Genomic DNA, 22,855 nt, shown 5'->3' with positions numbered 1-22,855 from the left:
TCAGTGGGGGGGTTGACTTGGTTAACTGGAGGTAATATTCAGTCATGTGACCTCCCGTTCTTGCTTTGTATGGCCCCATCATAATATAGTATTTCAATATGGAGTGGAAACCTTGAAAACATCACTTGAATGGTTAATAATAATAATTCAAAATAATACAAATAATTCAAAAACCATGAAAAGGAGTAGGCAGAAGCAGATCTTATTTAATCAAAATTTTTGGAAACTGACTTGTGATAATGGCTTGTGAACCTCTCAACAGCACCTGCTGCTGGTCAGTGGGAAAAGAAACTGCAGAACGATACGTGCTTTCACTGTTAAGTCCCCTAATAACAGAAAAAAAGCCTATTAGTTTGGTAATACATGGAAACAGGAAGTCAGTCCCGCCAGTTACAGTTACGCCACACAACACTTGAATAGTTTTATAAAAATAATTCCAAATAATTCCAAATAATAAAAATAATTCAAAAACCATGAAAAGGAGTCGGCAAAAGCAGATCTTATTTAATCAATTTTTTTTGGAAACCCGACTGATGGCTTGTGAATGCTTACGGTGGACCTCTCAACAGCACCCGCTGCTGGTCAGTGGGAAAAGAAACTGCAGAACGATACGTGCTTTCACTGTTAAGTCCCCTAATAACAGAAAAACGCCTATTAGTTTGGTAATACATGGAAACAGGAAGTCAGTCCCGCCAGTTACAGTTACGCCACACAACACTTGAAATTTTTTTTTTACAAATAATTCCAAATAATAAAAATAATTGAAAAACCATGAAAAGGAGTAGGCAGAAGCAGATCTTATTTAATAAATTTTTTTGGAAACCCGACTGATGGCTTGTGAATGCTTTCGGTGGACCTCTCAACAGCACCCACTGCTGGTCAGTGGGAAAATAAACTGCAGAACGATACGTGCTTTCACTGTTAAGTCCCCTAATACCAGAAAAAGCCGGCAGAATAGAATGGAATTGGTTTTTAGGCGATGAGTCGTGAGGAGAAATAAGCCAGTATTTCAATATGGAGTGGAAACCTTGAAAACATCACTTGAATAGTTTTGTACAAATCATTCAAAAAAACATGAAAAGGAGTAGACAGAAGCAGATCTTATTTAATCAAATTTGAATGGAAAGTAACACAATTACTTTTTAGAGTTACAACATTAAAATATTTCCCTTCTTCTATTTGCAGCAGCCCTATGCTCCACCCCCTCACCCCATGGCTCCTCCCAGCCCCAGCACGAACAGCTGCAACCAGGGAGGGGTGGAGCAGCTGAGTAAGACCAACTTGTACATCCGAGGCCTGCCACCTGGGACTACGGACCAGGACCTCATCAAGCTCTGCCAACCGTGAGTACTTTGTACACTTCCAGTGTTTATACACTTCTCCACCTCACGGTGGAGATGCTCGATATTGGCTTGCTTACTGATGTGTGATCAACATGTACTTTTAACACAATTTCGAAAGCTGCACATTTCTATGTGGCACAAACATCCATATAAGAAAGTGCAAAGTATGAAACTCCAAAAACGCTATTCTTAAAATTGGCGGAAAAACATTACCAATATGGTAATGGTAATGGTTTTATTTCATTTGAACATGCATCTGATTACAATTGAATGCATCCCATAATCAGTTCACAGTTCCACATGTCCAAAAGGAGTAGGAAGAAGCAAAGCTTATTAAATCCTACTCCTCCATCTGGTACTTTTACAATCAGTAACTGTTACATTTGTTCACTTCCTGCTTTCCTAATATAGTTAAAGTTTTTTTTTTTATATTTTTTAAAAATTTAAAATTTTTTTACTTTTTAATTTTATTTTTACTTTTACTATTTTTATTTTTTTATTTATTTTTATTTGTACTCCCACATTCCAAAAAACATGCTATGTTAATTGGTAACATGTCCACATGTCTACATGTCCAAAAGGTGTAGCAAATCCTACTCCTCCATTTGGTACTTTTACAATAAGTAACTGTTATATTTGTTCACTTCCTGCTTTCCTCATATAATTTAAGTTGTTTTTTTTTTTACATCAACTACATCAGGAAAGCAGGAAGTGAACAAATGTAACAGTTACTGATTGTAAAAGTACCAGATGGAGGGGTAGGATTTAATAAGCTTTGCTTCTTCCTACTCCTTTTGGACATGTGGAACTGTGAACTGATTATGGGATGCATTCAATTGTAATCTGATGCATGTTCAAATGAAATAAAACCATTACCACCAAAGGACTTTTTTGCTGCCGAGTGGCCCAACGACTCCTCGCTAGTCAGTCACAACTATTTCCTTTTCATTATCCCACAAATTCCCACAGTGCATGTTACACAGGAATCATTAAGCAGGGATGTTGCATACAATAAAACCGTTTTCTTGCCAACAATTCCATTGTGTGTGTTCGGTCGTGCCAAGAACTCCGAGTCTATCCCGGCATACCTTTTGCTTTCACTTTTTTTTTTTTTTTTTTTTTTAGCCCTTGTCAGTTTGTGTTTAAACAGAACAAGGCAGCTGTGATTACCAGGCAGCAAGTGTCAACATCGGACCTTTGAGAGTCATTAGGAATAATCTGACTCTGTTGAGTAGACAGGCCTCGGAAACATAAAAAAAAAAAAAAACAGGCGGTCTCAGGGTCAAACCCTTGCTTCATTCCCTCCCGGTCTCCGTCCGCTTAGCATACTTCATGCATTCCTTGTCCAACCATCATGCAAGCCAACACACACATGGGACAGGTTATCTGGGCAATTGGTGGTGATTAGCCCTTGATTTGGCTCGTCTGGTGCTTTTTGATCAGGCGCTGCCACGGAGCAATGGAAGCCATTGTGATTGAGGGGCACAGCTGTGGATCGGGAATCGGGTGAGGAGAAGGAAAAGGGATATTTGGGAGGAGGCAAATGGGAAGTAGTAATGACCGTGTTTAGGGAGGTCGTATGCGGTGTTCCATGTGCTTTGCATCTGTTTTTGTTTGTTTTTTTTGTTTTGTTTCATTTTTTAAAATTTTTTACTTTTTTAATTTTATTTTTATTTTTGCTATTTTTATTTTTTATTAATTTTTATTTGTACTCCCACATTCCAAAAACATGCTATGTTAATTGGTAACATGTCCACATGTCCAAAAGGAGTAGGAAGAAGCAAAGCTTATTAAATCCTACCCCTCTATCTGGTACTTTTACAATCAGTAACTGTTACATTTGTTCACTTCCTGCTTTCCTCATATAATTTAAGTTTTTTTTTTTATTTTTTATTTTATTTTTATCCTTTTTTATTTTTGTTACATACCTCAAAGAGAAGGAAAGGGATATTTGGGAAGAGGCAAACAGGAAGTAGTAATGACCGTGTTTAGGGAGGTCGTATGCGGTGTTCCATGTGCTTTGCATCTGTTTTTGTTTTGTTTTTTTGTTTTGTTTCATTTTTAAAATTTTTTTACTTTTTTAATTTTATTTTTATTTTTGCTATTTTTATTTTTTCTTAATTTTTATTTGTACTCCCACATTCCAAAAACATGCTATGTTAATTGGTAACATGTCCACATGTCCAAAAGGAGTAGCAAATCCTACCCCTCCATTTGGTACTTTTACAATCAGTAACTGTTACATTTGTTCACTTCCTGCTTTCCTCATTTAAGTTTTTTTTTTAATTTTAATTTAAATTTTTATCCTTTTTTATTTTTGTTCCATACCTCAAAGAGAAGGAAAGGGATATTTGGGAGGAGGCAAACGGGAAGTAGTAATGACCGTGTTTAGGGAGGTCGTATGCGGTGTTCCATGTGCTTTGCATCTGTGTCAAAAAAAAAAAAAATCAAGCACTGTCTACCTTTGAACATTTTGTCTAACAACCTGATTAAATCCATGTTTGCATTCCTCAAACAGGACTGCAAATAAGATTAAAAAATAACTTAATCACTGTTTGGTTTAATGGCTTGGAAGGCTTGTTTACCCTGCAGAGTTTTTGGAGCTTCGCTCGCCGAGTTTACCTTTTGGCATCAAAAGATCTTTGGTTTGGACCGGATTAACGCTGAGCTTTGGTTTGGACCAGTGCCTCAACCTGGCTGGTTAGGCTGAGGACTTTTTTTTTCTCACAGAAGCAGCTGCTCTATCGGTTTATCCACCCAATCATAGCCAGCGAAGTAGGAGGGCCTCTTACTATTTGGCTGTACACTCAAGAAAATCCACTCTCCATTCCTTTGGCTTGTTTTTTTAGCCCTAATATATCAGACTGAAACTCTATCCAGCAGAATAAAACGACCATTAAGCACAGACCGAATCTGTTTAATTGCTCGTTCCGCCACAACTGTTTGAGTAATTCCAAACATTGTGGGAATTTAGTCGGTTTTGTGGACTCTTAAAAACACTTGCCTTACAATAAGGAAGCAATTCATAACAGAGATCATACTAAGTCCTTACAATACAAGCAGTTGATGTTTGCTAAATACAAGGATGAAGAGTCTTGAACCAGTCATGATGTGCTATATATATCACTATATTGACACTTACTATGGTACCCATTATGTCATTGGATGCTCATATATACTTTAGTACGTGACAAAAAATTTAAATTACAATTGGGATTAAAATTGGGATTAAAATTGGGATTGGGATTAAAATTGAAATTGGGATTAAAATTGGGATTAAAATTGGGATTAAAATTGGGATTAAAATTAAAATTGGGATTAAAATTAAAATTGAAATTGGGTTTAAAATTGAAATTGGGATTAAATTGGGATTAAAATTAAAATTGGGATTAAATTGGGATTAAAATTAAAATTGGGATTAAAATTAAAATTGGGATTAAAATTGAAATTGGGATTAAAATTGGGATTAAAATTGGGATTAAAATTAAAATTGGGATTAAAATTAAAATTGAAATTGGGTTTAAAATTGAAATTGGGATTAAATTGGGATTAAAATTAAAATTGGGATTAAATTGGGATTAAAATTAAAATTGGGATTAAAATTAAAATTGGGATTAAAATTAAAATTGGGATTAAAATTGAAATTGGGATTAAAATTGGGATTAAAATTGGGATTAAAATTAAAATTGGGATTAAAATTAAAATTGAAATTGGGTTTAAAATTGAAATTGGGATTAAATTGGGATTAAAATTGAAATTGGGATTAAAATTGAAATTGGGATTAAAATTGAAATTAAAATTGGGATTGGGATTAAAATTGAAATTTAAAATTAAATTAGGATTAAATTAGGATACAAATATAAATTAAAATTAGGATTAAAATAGGATAAAATTTAAAATTAGGAATAAAATTAAAATTAGAAAATAAAAAAAACTTAAATTATATTAGGAAAGCAGGAAGTGAACAAATGTAACAGTTACTGATTGTAAAAGTACCAGATGGAGGGGTAGGATTTAATAAGCTTTGCTTCTTCCTACTCCTTTTGGACATGTGGAACTGTGAACTGATTATGGGATGCATTCAATTGTAATCTGATGCATGCTCAAATGAAATTAAACCATTACCATAAGACAAACCTACTGCTAAAAGCTAGCAAGCCTCACTTGTAAGCACATTTGGTTGCATTTCACATTTTTAAGTTTTTTTTTTTCCCCTCCATTATGACGGACTCTTGGTAACAACATTTTCGAAAATATATATTTGAATGATTTCATTCATTGAATTTAAGAACGGTGCCGCTACGCCGTATTTTTACTCTGATTTCACGTCTTGTGAAACCCAGCAACAGTAGCCAACATGAAGTAACTAAAGTAGATATTTGGATTATACGTGGTGCCTTTAATGCATAATTTAGGTCTTTACTTCCGAGCAGGAAGGGTGAACTTTGGGAGGTTAATGAAAATGTGCCAGGATTTTGGCAGTGAAAAATGACACAGAGGGGTCCCCCAACCACAGTTTAAATGCCTTTCGGGCATTTTTTTTTTTTTTTTTAGACGGTGCGCAACACCCTCCGAAGCAACAACATGTCGTGGTGTCAAGAATGAATCGGTGTCACGGCATTGGTACGCATGCGATAGTGCCAGATTGTTGCGAACCTGGTGTGCAAGGTCTACTTTTCACTGATGCGACAAATCTGAGCTGAACAATCGGCTTCCCTCACAATGATGTACACACACACACACACACACACACACACACACACACATTTTCTCAAAAGGGCAGACAAGCTCATGGTACTGATAAGAAAAACAGCTTAGCCAGCTAATAAAATAGAATTTTGTTTAATATCCTAAAACCACAGAGCCATTTTTAGTCAGCGTTTATGTCGAACACGGTACAGCTGACAGCATGGGGCTATATAGTCTGTTAGACGGGGGGTATTACCGACATCGGAATTTGACCTTTTAGTGGAATTTCTTCCACCCGTTTGCCATCGGAACACTGTATGGCTAATTAGCTTCGGTGGCATTGAATTTTTACTGGCACAGTGCACCTCGGGCAACCTTGGGGGCACTTTGACAGGAAATATACATACTCGGAAAGATGGATGAGGATGGGGAAATGAGGATGAAGTACTCGGAGGTTCCACTGCATGACAGCGAGGCAAACCAGTGAAAAATCGAACGCTAACTGAGAAACATTAATATTCATTCATTCGTTTTCTACCATGGAAAATGCTGGAGCCTATCCCAGCCGTCTTCGAGCGAGATCCAGGGTACAGCCAATCAGAGGGCACATATAGACGCCTTGGAGATAAAGTCAGAGAGGCCAGACTGAGATGGTTGGGACATGTCAGAGATGAGGATGCTGAGGTTCTCACTGGGAGTGACCAGGATGGATAGGATCATAGGTACATTTTATGTTAGAGGCCTTGGAGATAAAGTCAGAGAGGCCAGACTGTGAGATGGTTGGGACATGTCAGAGATGAGGATGCTGAGGTTCTCTTTGGGAGTGACCAGGATGGATAGGATCATAGGTACATTTCATGTTAGAGGCCTTGGAGATAAAGTCAGAGAGGCCAGACCGAGATGGTTGGGACATGTCAGACATGAGGATGCTGAGGTTCTCTTTGGGAGTGACCAGGATGGATAGGATCATAGGTACATTTTATGTTATAGGCCTTGGAGATAAAGTCAGAAAGGCTAGACCGAGATGGTTGGGACATGTCAGAGATGAGGATGCTGAGGTTCTCTTTGGGAGTGACCGGGATGGATAGGATCATAGGTACATTTCATGTTATATGCCTTGGAGATACAGTCAGAGAGGCCAGACTGAGATGGTTGGGACATGTCAGAGATGAGGATGCTGATTTTCTCATTGGGAGTGACCGGGATGGATAGGATCATAGGTACATTTCATGTTAGAGGCCTTGGAGATAAAGTCAGAGAGGCCAGACTGAGATGGTTGGGACATGTCGGAGATGAGGATGCTGAGGCTCTCATTGGGAGTGACCAGGATGGATCGGAGAAAAAAGCCCACAGAGAAAGAAGAAGAATACTGCCCCAAATTAATATGGTGCCAGTGTCATTAAATCTTCTTATTATATATACTTTTATATTTGTGTTACAATTAGGAATAATATAATCTTATTCTTACGATGGTACCAATTTGAACAGACATTCCCGTTATTACCTCACAATGTGGACAAACTGGAGGTTGACCTGCGTCCCAGAACATATTATGGTCTGTGTCAATAAGAAGAATTATTGCTTGACTTATGACACGTCCGCTGGGAGCATGACCAAATATACTGGACAGCATGTTCCCATCTCCAAAGCATTCCTGTATAATCGGTGACGCCGAGCCAGGACATTTCTGGAAATATGACCAAGAAAGGATTATGCAAGTGGACATGTTTTTAGGCCTGGGTTTTACAATCCTTGCCCCCCCCCCCCCCCCCCCCCATTAATGATATTGACCCCTTCTTCAGTACACTAAACACCCAATGGATCTAAATAAGCCTGCTGGTGTATGTGTGCTCAAGTTTTATGTGAGGGACTCGGACTGTGTGTTACAGCTTTTATGAGGTCTTGGTCTGCCGTTCCTGTGGGAGGTGATCCAATCTAGGTTTTCTTTACTGGCGTCGCTGAGGCTAGGAGTGTGTGATTTCTCTATCAGGAACGTTTGCGGAACTCTAAAATTCACAACAAATAGTTGTTGACAGTGTAATAGGCTACGCAGTAGATTGAACATGACCTTTTATTATTTTCTATTGTATGCGACCTTTTGCGATTTTGTTCTTTTGGTGATTGCACTTTAGTTGGCTGAAATTGGCATTTTGAGAGCCTAATTACATCCTGTGATGAAAAACAGCAATGGGTTTCTACAAAACTTAGCACGGGTAGATGAAAAACACAATGGCATATCCGTCTCCAGATACTACTTGGGATTTGATCTGCAGGGGGATTGAGAAGTAGGGATGGCATAAACATTAGATCACGGATCATATTGCATTTCAGTATGTGGAATCAAACTATGGAATGGATTGAGTAAGGACCTCAAACAATGCACAACGATGAGCCAATTCAAGAAACAATACAAGCAGTTGATGTTTGCTAAATACAAGGATGAAGAGTCTTGAACCAGTCATGATGTGCTATATATATCACTATATTGACACTTACCCATTATGTCATTGGATGCTCATATCACCTCGTATTTTGGTACGTGATTAAAATGAAAATTATTTATAAATATTTTTTTTTTAAATGTTTTAAATTTTTGTTAATGTTTTAATTTTTTTTAATGTTTTAATTTTAATTTTAATTTTAATTTTAATTTTAATTTTAATTTTAATTTTAATTTTAATTTTAATTTTAATTTTAATTTTAATTTTAATTTTAATTTTAATTTTAATTTTAATTTCACATGATACAAAGCCCTAATTAGATACTCACCACTGATGAATGATAATGTAATATGATTAGTCAACAGATATGTATTCTGATCACGGGGTAGCCTTTAAACTGGTCGTCAGGCAGGTTTCTTCAAGCTGCGATTACGTCATCCACCCTCACAACTCAATCTGGAAAATAGTTAAATTTTTTTTGTTTGTTTATTTTTAACAAGCCTTTAAACTGGTCGTCAGGCTGGAGAAGGAGTTTCTTCAAGCTGCGATTACGTCATCCACCCTCACAACTCAATCTGAAAAATTTAATTAATTTTCATTTTAATTTTAATAAAAAACATAATTTTAATTTTAATAAAAACATTATTTTAATTTTAATAAAAAAACATAATTTTAATTTTATTAAAAAAACATATTTTTAATTTTAATTTTATTAAAAATACATAATTTTAATTTTATTAAAAAATCATAATTTTAATTTTATTAAAAAAACATAATTTTAATTTTATTAAAAAAAACATAATTTTAATTTTAATTGTAATATTTGTCACGTACCGAAGTACGAGGTGATCCGGGAACACCTCGGTTATCAGAAGAGGTGCCCAAACACTTGGAATTCTAGGCTTCCATACTAAGACTGATGCCCCATGTATAGACGGACATTAGCGTTACCTTAAAAACAGTCTGACACCCTAACCTAACTTTCAATCCTTCTGGTAGAAATGGAATATACTTTCTTCTTTGTGCAGTAATGGAGTCTGGCATTCCATAATGTGGGAACTTTAAGCTCAAAATCCGTTTGGAAACATTCAGACGGCCGTCAAGCAAATGAGCGTCATCTTGGTGCTGATCTAATATGGCCTGGGGTTGCCACTGGATAAAATGGCAGACATGAAAGATAATACAGGACATGTTACAGATATAATGGGACCGAGACAGAGAAGCCAAAGCAAGACATGGCGGAGGGGGGGGAGATGGATGAGGAGGGGGGGACGGGCCGTGGGCCAGCAGAGTCCGAGATAAGCGGCCGGGAGAGTGATAGGATAGGATTAGCGGAGATAGGCCCTGCATCCCTGCTACAGCATCACAGCGTTAAACCTGCGCTTCACACGGAGCGCCTCTGTCACATCAAAGCTTCCCTCAGGCCTGCTTGGCACTGAGGCCAAGGAGTTGCCAGGAGGGTTGTCTCCAGCCGCACGCCGCTACATTCATGCACATCGAGCTTTCACCTATATGTATCCATCCATCCATCCATTCATTCTGAGATTGACAACTTCCTTTATAGAACATGTATTGCGCCCATAAAAATGTCTATTTTTGACAAAATTTTAATTTTTTTAATTTTGTCTAAAAGGAGTAGGAAGAAGCAAAGCTTATTAAATCCTACCCCTCCATCTGGTACTTTTACAATCAGTAACTGTTACATTTGTTCACTTCCTGCTTTCCTAATATAGTTTAAGTTTTTTTTGTTTGTTTATTTTTAATTTTTATTTTTATCCTATTTTAATTTTAATTTTAATTAAAAAAAAACAATTTTAATTTTAAAAAAATATTTTAATTTAAAAAAAACTATTTTAATTTAAAAAAACTATTTTAATTTTAATTAAAAAAAACTATTTTAATTTTAATTAAAAAAACTATTTTAATTTTAATTAAAAAAACTATTTTAATTTTAATTAAAAAAAGAACTATTTTAATTTTAATAAAAAAAACTATTTTAATTTTAATTTAAAAAAACTATTTTCATTGTAATATTTGTCAAAAAAACAAATTTTAATTATATTAGGAAAGCAGGAAGTGAACAAATGTAACAGTTACTGACTGTAAAAGTACCAGATGGAGGTGGTAGGATTTAATAAGCTTTGCTTCTTCCTACTCCTTTTGGACATGTGGAACTGTGAACTGATTATGTGATGCATTCAATTGTAATCTGATGCATGTTCAAATGAAATCAAACCATTACCATTATAAATACCTAATATGTCAGCTGGACAAATACAGAACCACTGCAATGCCGGCATGCTCCCTGATCAAGGAAACATGTTCCATGTTGCGTACTCATTCTCATGTGCGTCTCGGTGTGAACAAACATTGCACATATTTCCTGTTGTGTTGCACTAGAGAATACGAATCCCTATTATCAATATGGCCTGTTTATCTACTGAAGAGTGACAATCCACTGATTGTTGTGTGTGTGTGTTGTTTGTACTTATGCAGAATTTGTGCGAACGGGTAGTTTTCCCTCTCGGAGCTCATCAGTTCATAGATGCCACCCACCCCACCGCAGCATGCAGTAAATAGAGTCAAATAGAGCCCGCCACTCGTTGAGAAATGGCACAATTATCCCCCACTGGTGAAATATGTGCCGGGATGCACCACTGCTTCTTCCACACAGAATGTGTGTGTGTGTAAAGTGTGACTTTAATTTACTATGCTTGTGGGAATCGGAAAACCAGTCTACCGCATTTCTGCAACAACTGATGCTAAATCCTTTTTTTTTAATGTTTAAATAGCTTTTTATGGGCCTGCCTGCAAAGCATAGCCCCATGCTATTATTGGTCATATTTATTAGATTGATTTGTGTCTTCTAAATATGTCATATATCGTGATATGCGATATCAGCCTTCAGTGGTATCGCACATCGTGCAAATACTTCAAACCTCTACACTACAATATCGTTGGGAGCAGTTCATAAACGGCAACATGTGTGTTTACTTTTATTGTGTCGGAACAGTAGCTTAATTAAGTACTGTGCTGTTTTTTGACGATGCGTTCAAGGACACTAGTAAATTTCAGTGTTCGGTATGGGCTTTTGGAGAAATGCTGAAATGACTAAGTCTGTTACTGTGAAGCGGATCAGTCCCAACCTCATTGGTAATAGTGTTGGAGTGATCGGGCCAGCACTCCTGATTCTGAAGGCCCTGGGCAACACAAAAAAAGTCGAAATCTGATTGGACCCCAAAAAAATCTTACACATGCACATACTGGAAGCCAAGAAAGTACGAAAAAAAAACAAAATAATGAACTGAACTTTCATGGAACAAAGAGTAAATTGTTGCGTCTTAAAATGTTTAGGCCAGCAGAGAAGGTTTTGATGGCCCTGACTGCAAAAAAATGTCTTGATTTACCTTCTACCAATGTGATTTTTTTTTTAATTTTATACATTTTTTTTAAATGACTGTACACCTTATACTATGAAGCGAATCAGCCCCAACCTCATTGGTAATAGTGTTGGAGTTTTCGGGCCAGCACTCCTGATTCTGAAGGCCCTGGGTAACTGGTAAGACAAAAAAAGTCGAAATCTGATTGGACCAAAAAAATCTTGTACATACTGGAAGCCAAGAAACTATGAAAACAAACAAAATAATGAACGGAACATTCATGGAACAAAAAGTAGATTGGTGCTTTTTAAAATGTTTAGGCCAGCAGAGAAGGCTTTGCTGGCCCTGACTGCCGAAAAATGTCTTTATAACATATTTACCTTCTACTTATGTGATATTTTTTTATTTTATATATTTTTTTAATGACTGTACGCCTGTTACTGTGAAGCGATCGGGCCAGCACTCCTGATTCTGAAGGCCCTGGGTAACTTTGATTGACGTGGAAACACAAAAAAGTCAATCTGACTGGACCAAAAAAATCTTGCACATACTGGAAGCCAAGAAACTATGAAAAGAAACAAAATAATGAACGGAACATTCATGGAACAAAGAGTAGATCGGTGCTTTTTAAAATGTTTAGGCCAGCAAAGAAGGTTTTGCTGGCCCTGACTGCTGAAAAATGTCTTTATAACATATTTACCTTCTACTTATGTGATATTTTTTTATTTTATAATTTTTTTTAATGACTGTACGCCTGTTACTGTGAAGCGATTGGGCCAGCACTCCTGATTCTGAAGGCCCTGGGTAACTTTGATTGACATGGCAACACAAAGAAGTCGAAATCTGATTGGACCAAAACAATCTTGCACATACTGGAAGCCAAGAAACTATGAAAACAAACAAAATAATGAACGGAACATTCATGGAACAAAAAGTAGATCGGTGCTTCTTAAAATATTTAGGCCAGCAGAGAAGGTTTTGCTGGCCCTGACTGCAAAAAAATGTGATATTTTTTTATTTTTTAAATGTTTTTTGGTAGTGGTGGTGGAGAACTTAACAAATTTTGGATCAAATTTGGTCATCCGGGCTGAAAACGAGTAATTTTTTTTTTGTTTTTTTGTCTTTACAGGTATGGAAAGATAGTATCAACGAAGGCCATTCTGGATAAGAACACCAACCAGTGCAAAGGTCGGTCATTTTATCTTAAACATCTACCATCATTTAGGTCCACCATCAGACAAAGTCTAGTGAAGTGTTTGTTGGGTGTATTGGTCGGATCTGGCACTACCAAATTAGAGTGGGGAAAATATTCCATTCTTATCAGTACTCTTGTGTCTTGTATTGCAATCATTCTATAAAGCAGGGGTTCTCAAAAAGGTCTCAACCTGGGATCATATTGCTGTCATCCAACCGGTAAACAAGAAAATACGAGTGAAAGAAAACTGTGATTTTTCAAACGCCCCCTGAGCAAGTTTTTCTGAAACGCCGCCATCTTGGCTGTGACTTCACACCGAGAACACTTTCTGGCAACCAGACTCATCAAAACACAGCAAAGCCAATAAAAAAGGAAACAAAGTAAAGTCATCTCTGGTTTATCTCAGTTAATAGAATTTAGACCCAACCATAAGTGAATTTCTAAGAAGTAATATTTCTTATTTATAAATCGAATAATTTTTTAGTTAAAGCAGACAATGTTTTTTTTTTTACATTAGAGCCTTCTAGATATGGAATAACACCCCTATAGTCACCTTTACAGTCGTAATACCCAAAGTAGTTTTGTAAATAAACCATTTAAGGCATAAATAGCTGGTGTGTGTTACTATGAATGTTTTCACTAAAGTTTTCCCAAAAGTACCTGAAAGAGGCAAACAGGAAGTGAATTTGGGGGCTCAGATTTGAGTTTCAGTGTTGCATGGGTAACGTGTGCAGAAGTAGCTTGTGTTTTTATTACGGATTCAAACCTGTAAAAAATAAAATAAAATAATAAATAATAATTATAATAATAAAATAATAAAAATAATAAAATAAAATAAAAAAATTAAAATAAAAAAATACTATTATTACTACTACTACTAATAACAATAATAATAATAATAATTACAAATAATAATAATAAAATAAAATAAAAGACTGTTTTTCTGTCAATCAAGTCTGGTGCTTGTGCGTCGCACCGGACATTAGAGTAAAATTACTTATTAATTATCTAAATTACCAGTGTAGGATAGTACATTTGCATACTTATATTTGCATTTGATAGCACATTTACATACTTAATTTAGGAACACAAATAATTGTCTAAATATGCATATTTTTCCCTCCAATATTAGGATTTTGTAGCATGATTTATTAAGTAATATATTGTACATTCAGTTCCTATCATCTTCCTATCTTCTATGGGTTCTTCTTCAGCAAATAATAATAATTAAAAATAATATTAAAAAAAGACGGTTGTTCTGGCAATCTAGTCTGGTGCTTGTGCGTCGCACCGGACATTAGAGTAAAATTATCAATCTAAATTACCAGTGTAGGATAGTACATTTGCATACTTATATTTGCATTTGATAGCACATTTACATACTTAATTCAGGAACACAAATAATTGTCTTAATATGCATTTTTCCCCCCAATATTAGGATTTTATGATTTATGATTTATGAAGTAATATATTGTAAATTCAGTCATCTTCTATGGGTTCTTCTTCAGCAACCTGACTGGCATTGGTGTAAATATATTAGCTTTTTTGTCCTGTTTAGCTGCCAGCGATCAAGGCCGCTTGGTCTCAAGTGTGTGGGGGGTAAAAAAAAAAATAAGGGATGGTGAGAAAACAGCTATTTCAAAAAAAAAAAAGCATGGTTGGTTGGTGCCCCGAGGTATCCAGCACCACTGTTTAAGAGCTGTTGAAGTGGGATCAATAATTACTTATGTCAGTCTCAATAGCGGGACCTTTCAAGGTGAAGTCTTCTTCACCTTCTCTTGAGTTTATTATACTCATGGTCAACATTTACACAGGAAACACATTTTATATGATGGAAATAAATGTTGGTTATGGGAATGATAAAAATAGATGACTGAAAAGTACATGAACTGAAAACGGTACATGCATTTGGTGAATGTTGCGCCCCCTGTTTTTTTTTTTTAAGATATTCCAGCTGTCACAAAAGCAAAAAATATTTGTGTCAAAGTGAAAGCTGCTTTTCTCCCTTTTTTTTTTTTTTTTTTAGTTAGGAACTGATATTTTCCTGAAAGTTACTAAAGAACAGAAAAAAATAATTTAAATACTTGTTTTTTTTCTGATGAAAGATGGGAGTCTAATCCTTCTTTTGGTAGGTTCCATGTTTATATATCCAGGACGTGAACAAATGTAACAGTTACTGATTGTATGGTACCCATTATGTCATTGTATGGTCATATCACCTCGTACTTCGGTTATATGACAAATTAAAATTAAAAATTAATACATCTTTTACTTTGTAAAAGAGGTGATGATGCAACTGACATCATGTTTGGTGCAGTTTTAAGCCGTAAAAAAATTAAAATTAAAATTAAAATTAAAATTAAAATTAAAATTAACTTACATTATATTAGGTATAACTTAAAATTAAAAAATTAAAAAACAAAAAAATATATTAGGAAAGCAGGAAGTGAACAAATGTAACAGTTACTGATTGTAAAAGTACCAGATGGAGGGGTAGGATTGAATAAGCTTTGCTTCTTCCTACTCCTTTTGGACATGTGGAACTGTGAACTGATTATGTGATGCATTCAATTGTAATCTGATGCATGTTCAAATGAAATAAAACCATTACCATTACCATCCATAGAACACAATATTCCGTGTGTCTCGTGTCGGCGACTTAATGGGTTGTCTTTTGAAAAATGTCTGAAATTGAACGAGTTAACTAATTATTTCAGGATGTCTTAATTTATTTCATGTTGTCCCATTTTTATCCTCCATATTCACCCATATCCCACCCCCCATAAATCAGTCACTATTTCATTATTTGACGAGCATCGTTGTCAGAAGCTGGCGTATGCTGCCTATGCCTACATTATACTTAATGTGAGAATTAAAAGACAGAATTTCTTTAATGAGAAATTCATAGCCACGATCTATCCAAAGACAAGGCTGAGAATATTATTTTATAATTAATCCAAAAAGTCTAAGTAGAACAACTTAATGAAAATGACTTAATAGCGTTATTTCAGTTACTTTGAATATAATTACTGTTAAATATCTGTAATGCACTGGAGAGGAATAAGTAAGCACAGTAGTGAAAAAATGTGTGTTGTGGCAAAAATAGAAATAAAACATACAATACCTGTAAATACAAGTTATTGGGTTGTGGGAACGCTGCGTGTATCAAAGCGTAAACCAGCAAAGGTGTGTCGCCCACTCGCATAACACGCACAGCGCCTTGACGGTGTGTATCCGTATATTTACAAGAGTACAACACAGGCGTGTAAAAAAAGGGCTATAAAGCTCTGTTTTCAAGTACCGTGTAACAAAAACGACACGCCAAGATCATGTAATACACTTCTCCCACACACACTAAGACTAATCATACAATACCCCAGCACCGCCCGAGGTGTAGTGGGTTCTTTCAGCAGTGGCGGCTACGCGCACCGCATCTATCCATCATCTTGCTGGCACCACAGCTTGCCTTTCTTGTTCCTCCATTACGTACGCCGTGTTTCAGCCAACGACTTTCCCTTTCTCCGTCAGCCTTAGAAGCAACCATGAAATAATAAAATAATAAGAAGAAGAAACGCGTAGACTGGAAACCTGAACGGATAAACGTACCAGTTTGGAATTTTCGAGACGTAAGATTCCTTATTTATTACTGGAATATATTGCAAACAACCATTCACACTCACATTCATACCTATGGACAATATGGAGTCGCTAATTAACCTAGCATGTTTTTGGAATGTGGGAGGAAAACGGAGTACCCGGAAGAAAAACTGGGAGAACATGCAAACTCCACACAGAGATGGCCGAGGGTGGAATTGAACTCAGGGCTTTTAGCTGTGTGGCCTGCGCACTAACCACTTTCTATGCCGCATGTCCTCCAATTAACTGCTTTGCTCAGACACAATGCAGAATGGGAAACTTCAAAACTCATATTGGTACTTCTTTGTATATTTTTAGGTACACCTTTGGAGTGTTAAGTTACTGTGTGATGAGTCTAGTGTTTTTTTTTTTTTTGCAAGCATAAACATGGCTAAATAAACTAATAGACATAGACATGTTGTTTTCTGTAATAGACATGTTTTTGGAATGTGGGAGGAAACCGGAATACCCGGAGAAAACCCACGCATGCATGAGGAGAACATGCAAACTCCACACAGAGATTGCCGAGAGTGGAATTGAACTCGGGTCTCTTAGCTGTGTGGCCTGCGCACTAACCACTTTCTATGCTGCATGTCCTCCAATGAACTGCTTTGCTCAGACACAATGCAGAATGGGAAACTTCAAAACTCATATTGGTACTTCTTTGTATATTTTTAGGTACACCTTTGGAGTGTTAAGTTACTGTGTGATGAGTTTAGTGTTTTTTTTTTTGCAAGCATAAACATGGCTAAATAAACTAATAGACATAGACATGTTGTTTTCTAAAATAGACATGTTTTTGGAATGTGGGAGGAAACCGGAGTACCCGGAAGAAAAACCCACGCATGCACGGGGAGAACATGCAAACTCCACACAGAGATGGCCGAGGGTGGAATTGAACTCAGGTCTTTTAGCTGTGTGGCCTGCGCACTAACCACTTTCTATGCCGCATGTCCTCCAATTAACTGCTTTGCTCAGACACAATGCAGAATGGGAAACTTCAAAACTCATATTGGTACTTCTTTGTATATTTTTAGGTACACCTTTGGAGTGTTAAGTTACTGTGTGATGAGTCTAGTGTTTTTTTTTTTTTGCAAGCATAAACATGGCTAAATAAACTAATAGACATAGACATGTTGTTTTCTGTAATAGACATGTTTTTGGAATGTGGGAGGAAACCGGAATACCCGGAGAAAAACCACGCATGCATGAGGAGAACATGCAAACTCCACACAGAGATTGCCGAGAGTGGAATTGAACTCGGGTCTCTTAGCTGTGTGGCCTGCGCACTAACCACTTTCTATGCTGCATGTCCTCCAATGAACTGCTTTGCTCAGACACAATGCAGAATGGGAAACTTCAAAACTCATATTGGTACTTCTTTGTATATTTTTAGGTACACCTTTGGAGTGTTAAGTTACTGTGTGATGAGTTTAGTGTTTTTTTTTTTGCAAGCATAAACATGGCTAAATAAACTAATAGACATAGACATGTTGTTTTCTAAAATAGACATGTTTTTGGAATGTGGGAGGAAACCGGAGTACCCGGAAGAAAAACCCACGCATGCACGGGGAGAACATGCAAACTCCACACAGAGATGGCCGAGGGTGGAATTGAACTCAGGTCTTTTAGCTGTGTGGCCTGCGCACTAACCACTTTTTTATGCCGCATGTCCTCCAATGAACTGCTTTGCTCAGACACAATGCAGAATGGGAAACTTCAAAACTCATATTGGTACTTCTTTGTATATTTTTAGGTACACCTTTGGAGTGTTAAGTTACTGTGTGATGAGTGTTTTTTTTTGCAAGCATAAACATAGCTAAATAAACTAATAGACATAGACATGTTGTCGAGTGGTTAGCGCGCCGACCTCACAGCTAGGAGACCGGGGTTCAATTCCACCCGCCATCTCTGTGTGGAGTTTGCATGTTCTCCCCGTGCATGCGTGGGTTTTCTCCAAGTACTCCGGTTTCCTCCCACATTCCAAAAACATGCTAGGTTAATTAGCGACTCCAAATTGTCCATAGGTATGAATGTGAGTGTGAATGGTTGTTTGTCTATATGTGCCCTGTGATTGGCTGGCCACGAGTCCAGGGTGTACCCCGCTTCTCTCGCCCCGAAGACAGCTGGGATAGGCTCCAGCACCCCCGGCGGTAGAAAATGAATGGTTGTCTATACTGTATGTACTCTGAGATGGGTTGCCGACCATTCCAGAGTGTACTCCGTATCCCTGTGACCCCCAAGTGAGGATAAGCAGCATAGAAAATTAAATGAACGTTCCAGATGAATAAGCGCCCCATTCCCACAGTCCAAAATACGCCGGGAAATATTCCCATCAGTGGCAAAGCTCCACTATTATAGCTTCAAAGAGTAGACCAACATCATATTTTCTACCATTTTCATTTTCCTAGTACTTCATGCTCTTATAGTGTTGGTACTTTCACACCTCCATATTCAGCGATTTGGGGTTGCAAGAAAAAAAAAAAAGAATCCATTGAAAAAATCTTGAAACGCTAATTTTCCGTCCGTATCCATAAGCCGTTCTTAAAAATACAGCAGCGCTATTTGATATAAAGCAGGTCCGACTAAATGGAGACATTTTATTTCCCTCGCCATGGCCCCGCAGGCTGGGGAAATGACCTCACCCCCCCCCCTTTTTTTTTTTTTTTTAAAGGACCTCTGTTTCCGCCTTCAAGCCGGGAGATTGCGACATTGCTGCACCCCCCCCCCCCCCCCCCCCCCCCGCACTGAATAGTGGGAGACAGATGAGATGTGGAGATAGTCTCTTGAGGCTTGTTTGACAGTTGTCTGTTGTTCATTGCTTTTGCTCCTTCACTGGCTGTGCCTTTTTAAAGTCAAGAGCGCTCCGCAGAATACAAGTGACATGATGGGGAGGAAGTCTCTTCGTGCTTCTTGCTAAACAAAAACGTCAAATACCTGCCAGAAATCATTACGCTGGTGATGAATGTTGTGATGATAAATTCATAGCAGGGAATATGTTATTGTGGCTTTTTTTAGATTTTAATTTCAAGTTGGAGCGGTTAGCACGCAGGCCACACAGCTAGGAAACCGGAGTTCAATTCCATCCTCTTGCTTGCAAAAAACAAAACAAAACACTAAACTCATCACACAGTAACTTAACACTTCAAAGGTGTTTCTCCGGCTACTGCGTGTTTCCTCCCACATTCCAAAAACATGTCTATTATAGAAAACATGTCTATGTCTATTAGTTTATTTAGCCATGTTTATGCTTGCAAAAAATGCTAAATTCATCACACAGTAACTTAACACTCCAAAGGTGTCACACAGCTAGAAGACCGGAGTTCAATTCCACCCTCGGCCATCTCTGTGTGGAGTTTGCATGTTCTCCCCGTGCATGAGTGGGTTTTCTCTGGGTACTCCGGTTTCCTCCCACATTCCAAAAACATGTCTATTATAGAAAACAACATGTCTATGTCTATTAGTTTATTTAGCCATGTTTATGCTTGCAAAAAAAAAAACACTAAACTCATCACACAGTAACTTAACACTCCAAAGGTGTACTTAAAAATATACAAAGAAGTACAAATATGAGTTTTGAAGTTTCCCATTCTGCATTGTGTCTGAGCAAAGCAGTTCATTGGAGGACATGCGGCATAGAAAGTGGTTAGTGCGCAGGCCACACAGCTAGGAGACCCAAGTTCAATTTCACCCTCTGCATTTTCTCCCTGTGAGTGGGTTTTCTCCGGGTCCTCCGGTTTCCTCCCACATTCCAAAAACATGTCTATTATAGAAAACATGTCTATGTCTATTAGTTTATTTAGCCATGTTTATGCTTGCAAAAACACTAAATTCATCACACAGTAACTTAACACTCCAAAGGTGTACCTAAAAAAAAAACATACAAAGAAGTAGCAATATAAGTTTTGAAGTTTCCCATTCTGCATTGTGTCTGAGCAAAGCAGTTCATTGGAGGACATGCGACCCAAGTTCAATTCCACCCTTGGCCATCTCTGTGTGGAGTTTGCATGTTCTCCCCGTGCATGCGTGGGTTTTCTCCGGGTACTCCGGTTTCCTCCCACATTCCAAAAACATGCTAGGTTAATTGGCGACTCCAAATTGTCCATAGGTATGAATGTGAGTGTGAATGGTTGTTTGTATTTAATTACTCCACATTGTTTGTTTTTTTGAGTGTACAATATTGATGGATATCGTCCAAACGGTAACTATTATCAGTTTCTTGTATTGATATGGTGATATGATATGAGTGCTCTGGCGTTGGACCCCCAAACGGATTCTTCTGCATGGAGCTAGTGTGAGCCCACAACAGGGATTTCAACCTTGCAACAAATTCCGTAACAAATTCAGTGTGAGGTTGACCACTATGATCCGAAGACCTGAGACTCATCTAATAGTGAAATACTGGCAATGTTACAAAGAGATTTATTGCTGTATCAGTGCCAGAGATGCTGAACGTGTACTGTAGGCCTTATTGATGAATGAGTACTTTGCAGAAGGGCCCTGTTCAATGTGGACTTTTTGGAAGGCGGGGGTGAGCCTTTTGTGCATACATTATTGGTTTTTCATGAGAGGGCTGATATATAAACATTTGTCTATGTTGTGCACGATGCTGAAGCAATTACAGATACACTCTGCTGGCCCCTCTGCCCTTTTTGAAAGTTTATAAATCTAACTCTAATTCTAACTCTAAATCTAATTTCATTGTACCTCGAAAACCTGTTTACGACCTCCTAAATATGGCTGAATATTAGACAAATAAGACTGGTGCTTGTGTGTTGCTGTAAATATAGGGGGTTGGACAGGAAGTGACGTTACGACCGCAACAGTACCCCATGCTAGGGATTATTGTGCCTTTTGTGAGATCATTCAAACCTGCAATGAAAGCATGTTGCTGCAGCAATCAGGTTTGGTGCTTGTGTCTCAATAGACATTACAGTAAAATTACTGACATCTAGTCTCAAGAATGTGTTAATTTTGCCATTTTTATGCGGTCCTATTTTGAGTGCAAAGTGGAGTGGACGTGAGGAATACAGCTAAAATGCTAACATGCTAACAGTTAGCATGCGAGCACCACAAGTGCCAAGAAAGCATTCCTACATCATGCCATGTATATATAGGCCTTTAAACAGGAGTAAAATAGCCAAAATTCCACCATGCTAACAGTTAGCATGGTAGCACTTAGCAAGATAGCACTAAGTGGTGAAATGCCTAGGCAGTTTTATAGTGTCCAACCATTATGTGTATTTTCATTTAGCTATGAATCAAAAAGTCAAAATGCTAACATGCTAACAGTTAGCATGATGGCAAGATAGCACTGAGTGGTGAAGTGCCTCGGCAGATTTATAGTGTCCAACCATCATGTGTATTTTCATTTAGCTATGAATCAAAAAGTCAAAATGCTAACATGCTAACAGTTAGCATGGTGGCACTTAGCAAGATAGCACTAAGTGGTGAAATGCCTAGGCAGTTTTATAGTGTCCAACCATCATGTGTATTTTCATTTAGCTATGAATCAAAAAGTCAAAATGCTAACATGCTAACAGTTAGCATGGTGGCACTTAGCAAGATAGCACTAAGTGGTGAAATGCCTAGGCAGTTTTATAGTGTCCAACTATCATGTGTATTTTTCATTTAGCTATGAATCAAAAAGTCAAAATGCTAACATGCTAACAGTTAGCATGGTGGCAAGATAGCACTGAGTGGTGAAGTGCCTAGGCAGCTTTATAGTGTCCAACCATCATGTATATTTTCATTTAGCTATGAATAAAAAGTTAAAATGCTAACAGTTAGCATGGTAGCATATAGCAAAAAAGCAAAAAAAGCAAAAAAATGAAGGCAGGAAGACCCACAAATGTTTTGTACTTTATTATGTGTGGCAGTGTAAATATTCGCTCAACTATTGCGACCATTGTTAAGGATAAAGTTGAATGCTAATGCTAATGCATGGTGTCTCCTAGCAGTTAGCATGTTGGAGTTTTTGGAATGGGGAATGGGCCTTTCCAAAAACCCGATTACTGTAAGCGGAATTGAATTTCCTATTGAGGCATTAAAATTAGTACAATAAATAACTTTATTTAAAATGGCATACCCTAATTACATTGTGATTGACCCTCCCAAAGCCATTGTGGCGGTGTAGAACTCCTATGAATATAACATGATTTCCCAATCATT

General features: G+C 37.3%; 1 protein-coding gene across 7 annotated transcripts in view; it reads left to right on the top strand.

Annotated features, from left to right (window-relative positions):
- The window catches only part of rbms3 (RNA binding motif, single stranded interacting protein), a 296,873-nt gene that overhangs the window by 86,404 nt on the left and 187,614 nt on the right, over positions 1-22,855 (top strand). For all 7 annotated transcript variants that reach the window (XM_058047024.1, XM_058047023.1, XM_058047022.1 and 4 more), the window contains 2 exons: positions 1,186-1,343; positions 12,983-13,041. In XM_058047024.1, the coding sequence (XP_057903007.1) occupies positions 1,213-1,343; positions 12,983-13,041 (190 nt within the window). In that variant the 5' untranslated portion in view covers positions 1,186-1,212. The remainder of the gene's footprint in view (positions 1-1,185; positions 1,344-12,982; positions 13,042-22,855) is intronic.

This window comes from Doryrhamphus excisus, chromosome 14 (genome assembly GCF_030265055.1).
Source record: "Doryrhamphus excisus isolate RoL2022-K1 chromosome 14, RoL_Dexc_1.0, whole genome shotgun sequence".
Lineage (NCBI taxonomy): Eukaryota > Metazoa > Chordata > Actinopteri > Syngnathiformes > Syngnathidae > Doryrhamphus > Doryrhamphus excisus.
Note: the sequence above shows the minus strand (reverse complement) of the source record. Positions and strands in the feature narration are given on the sequence as shown.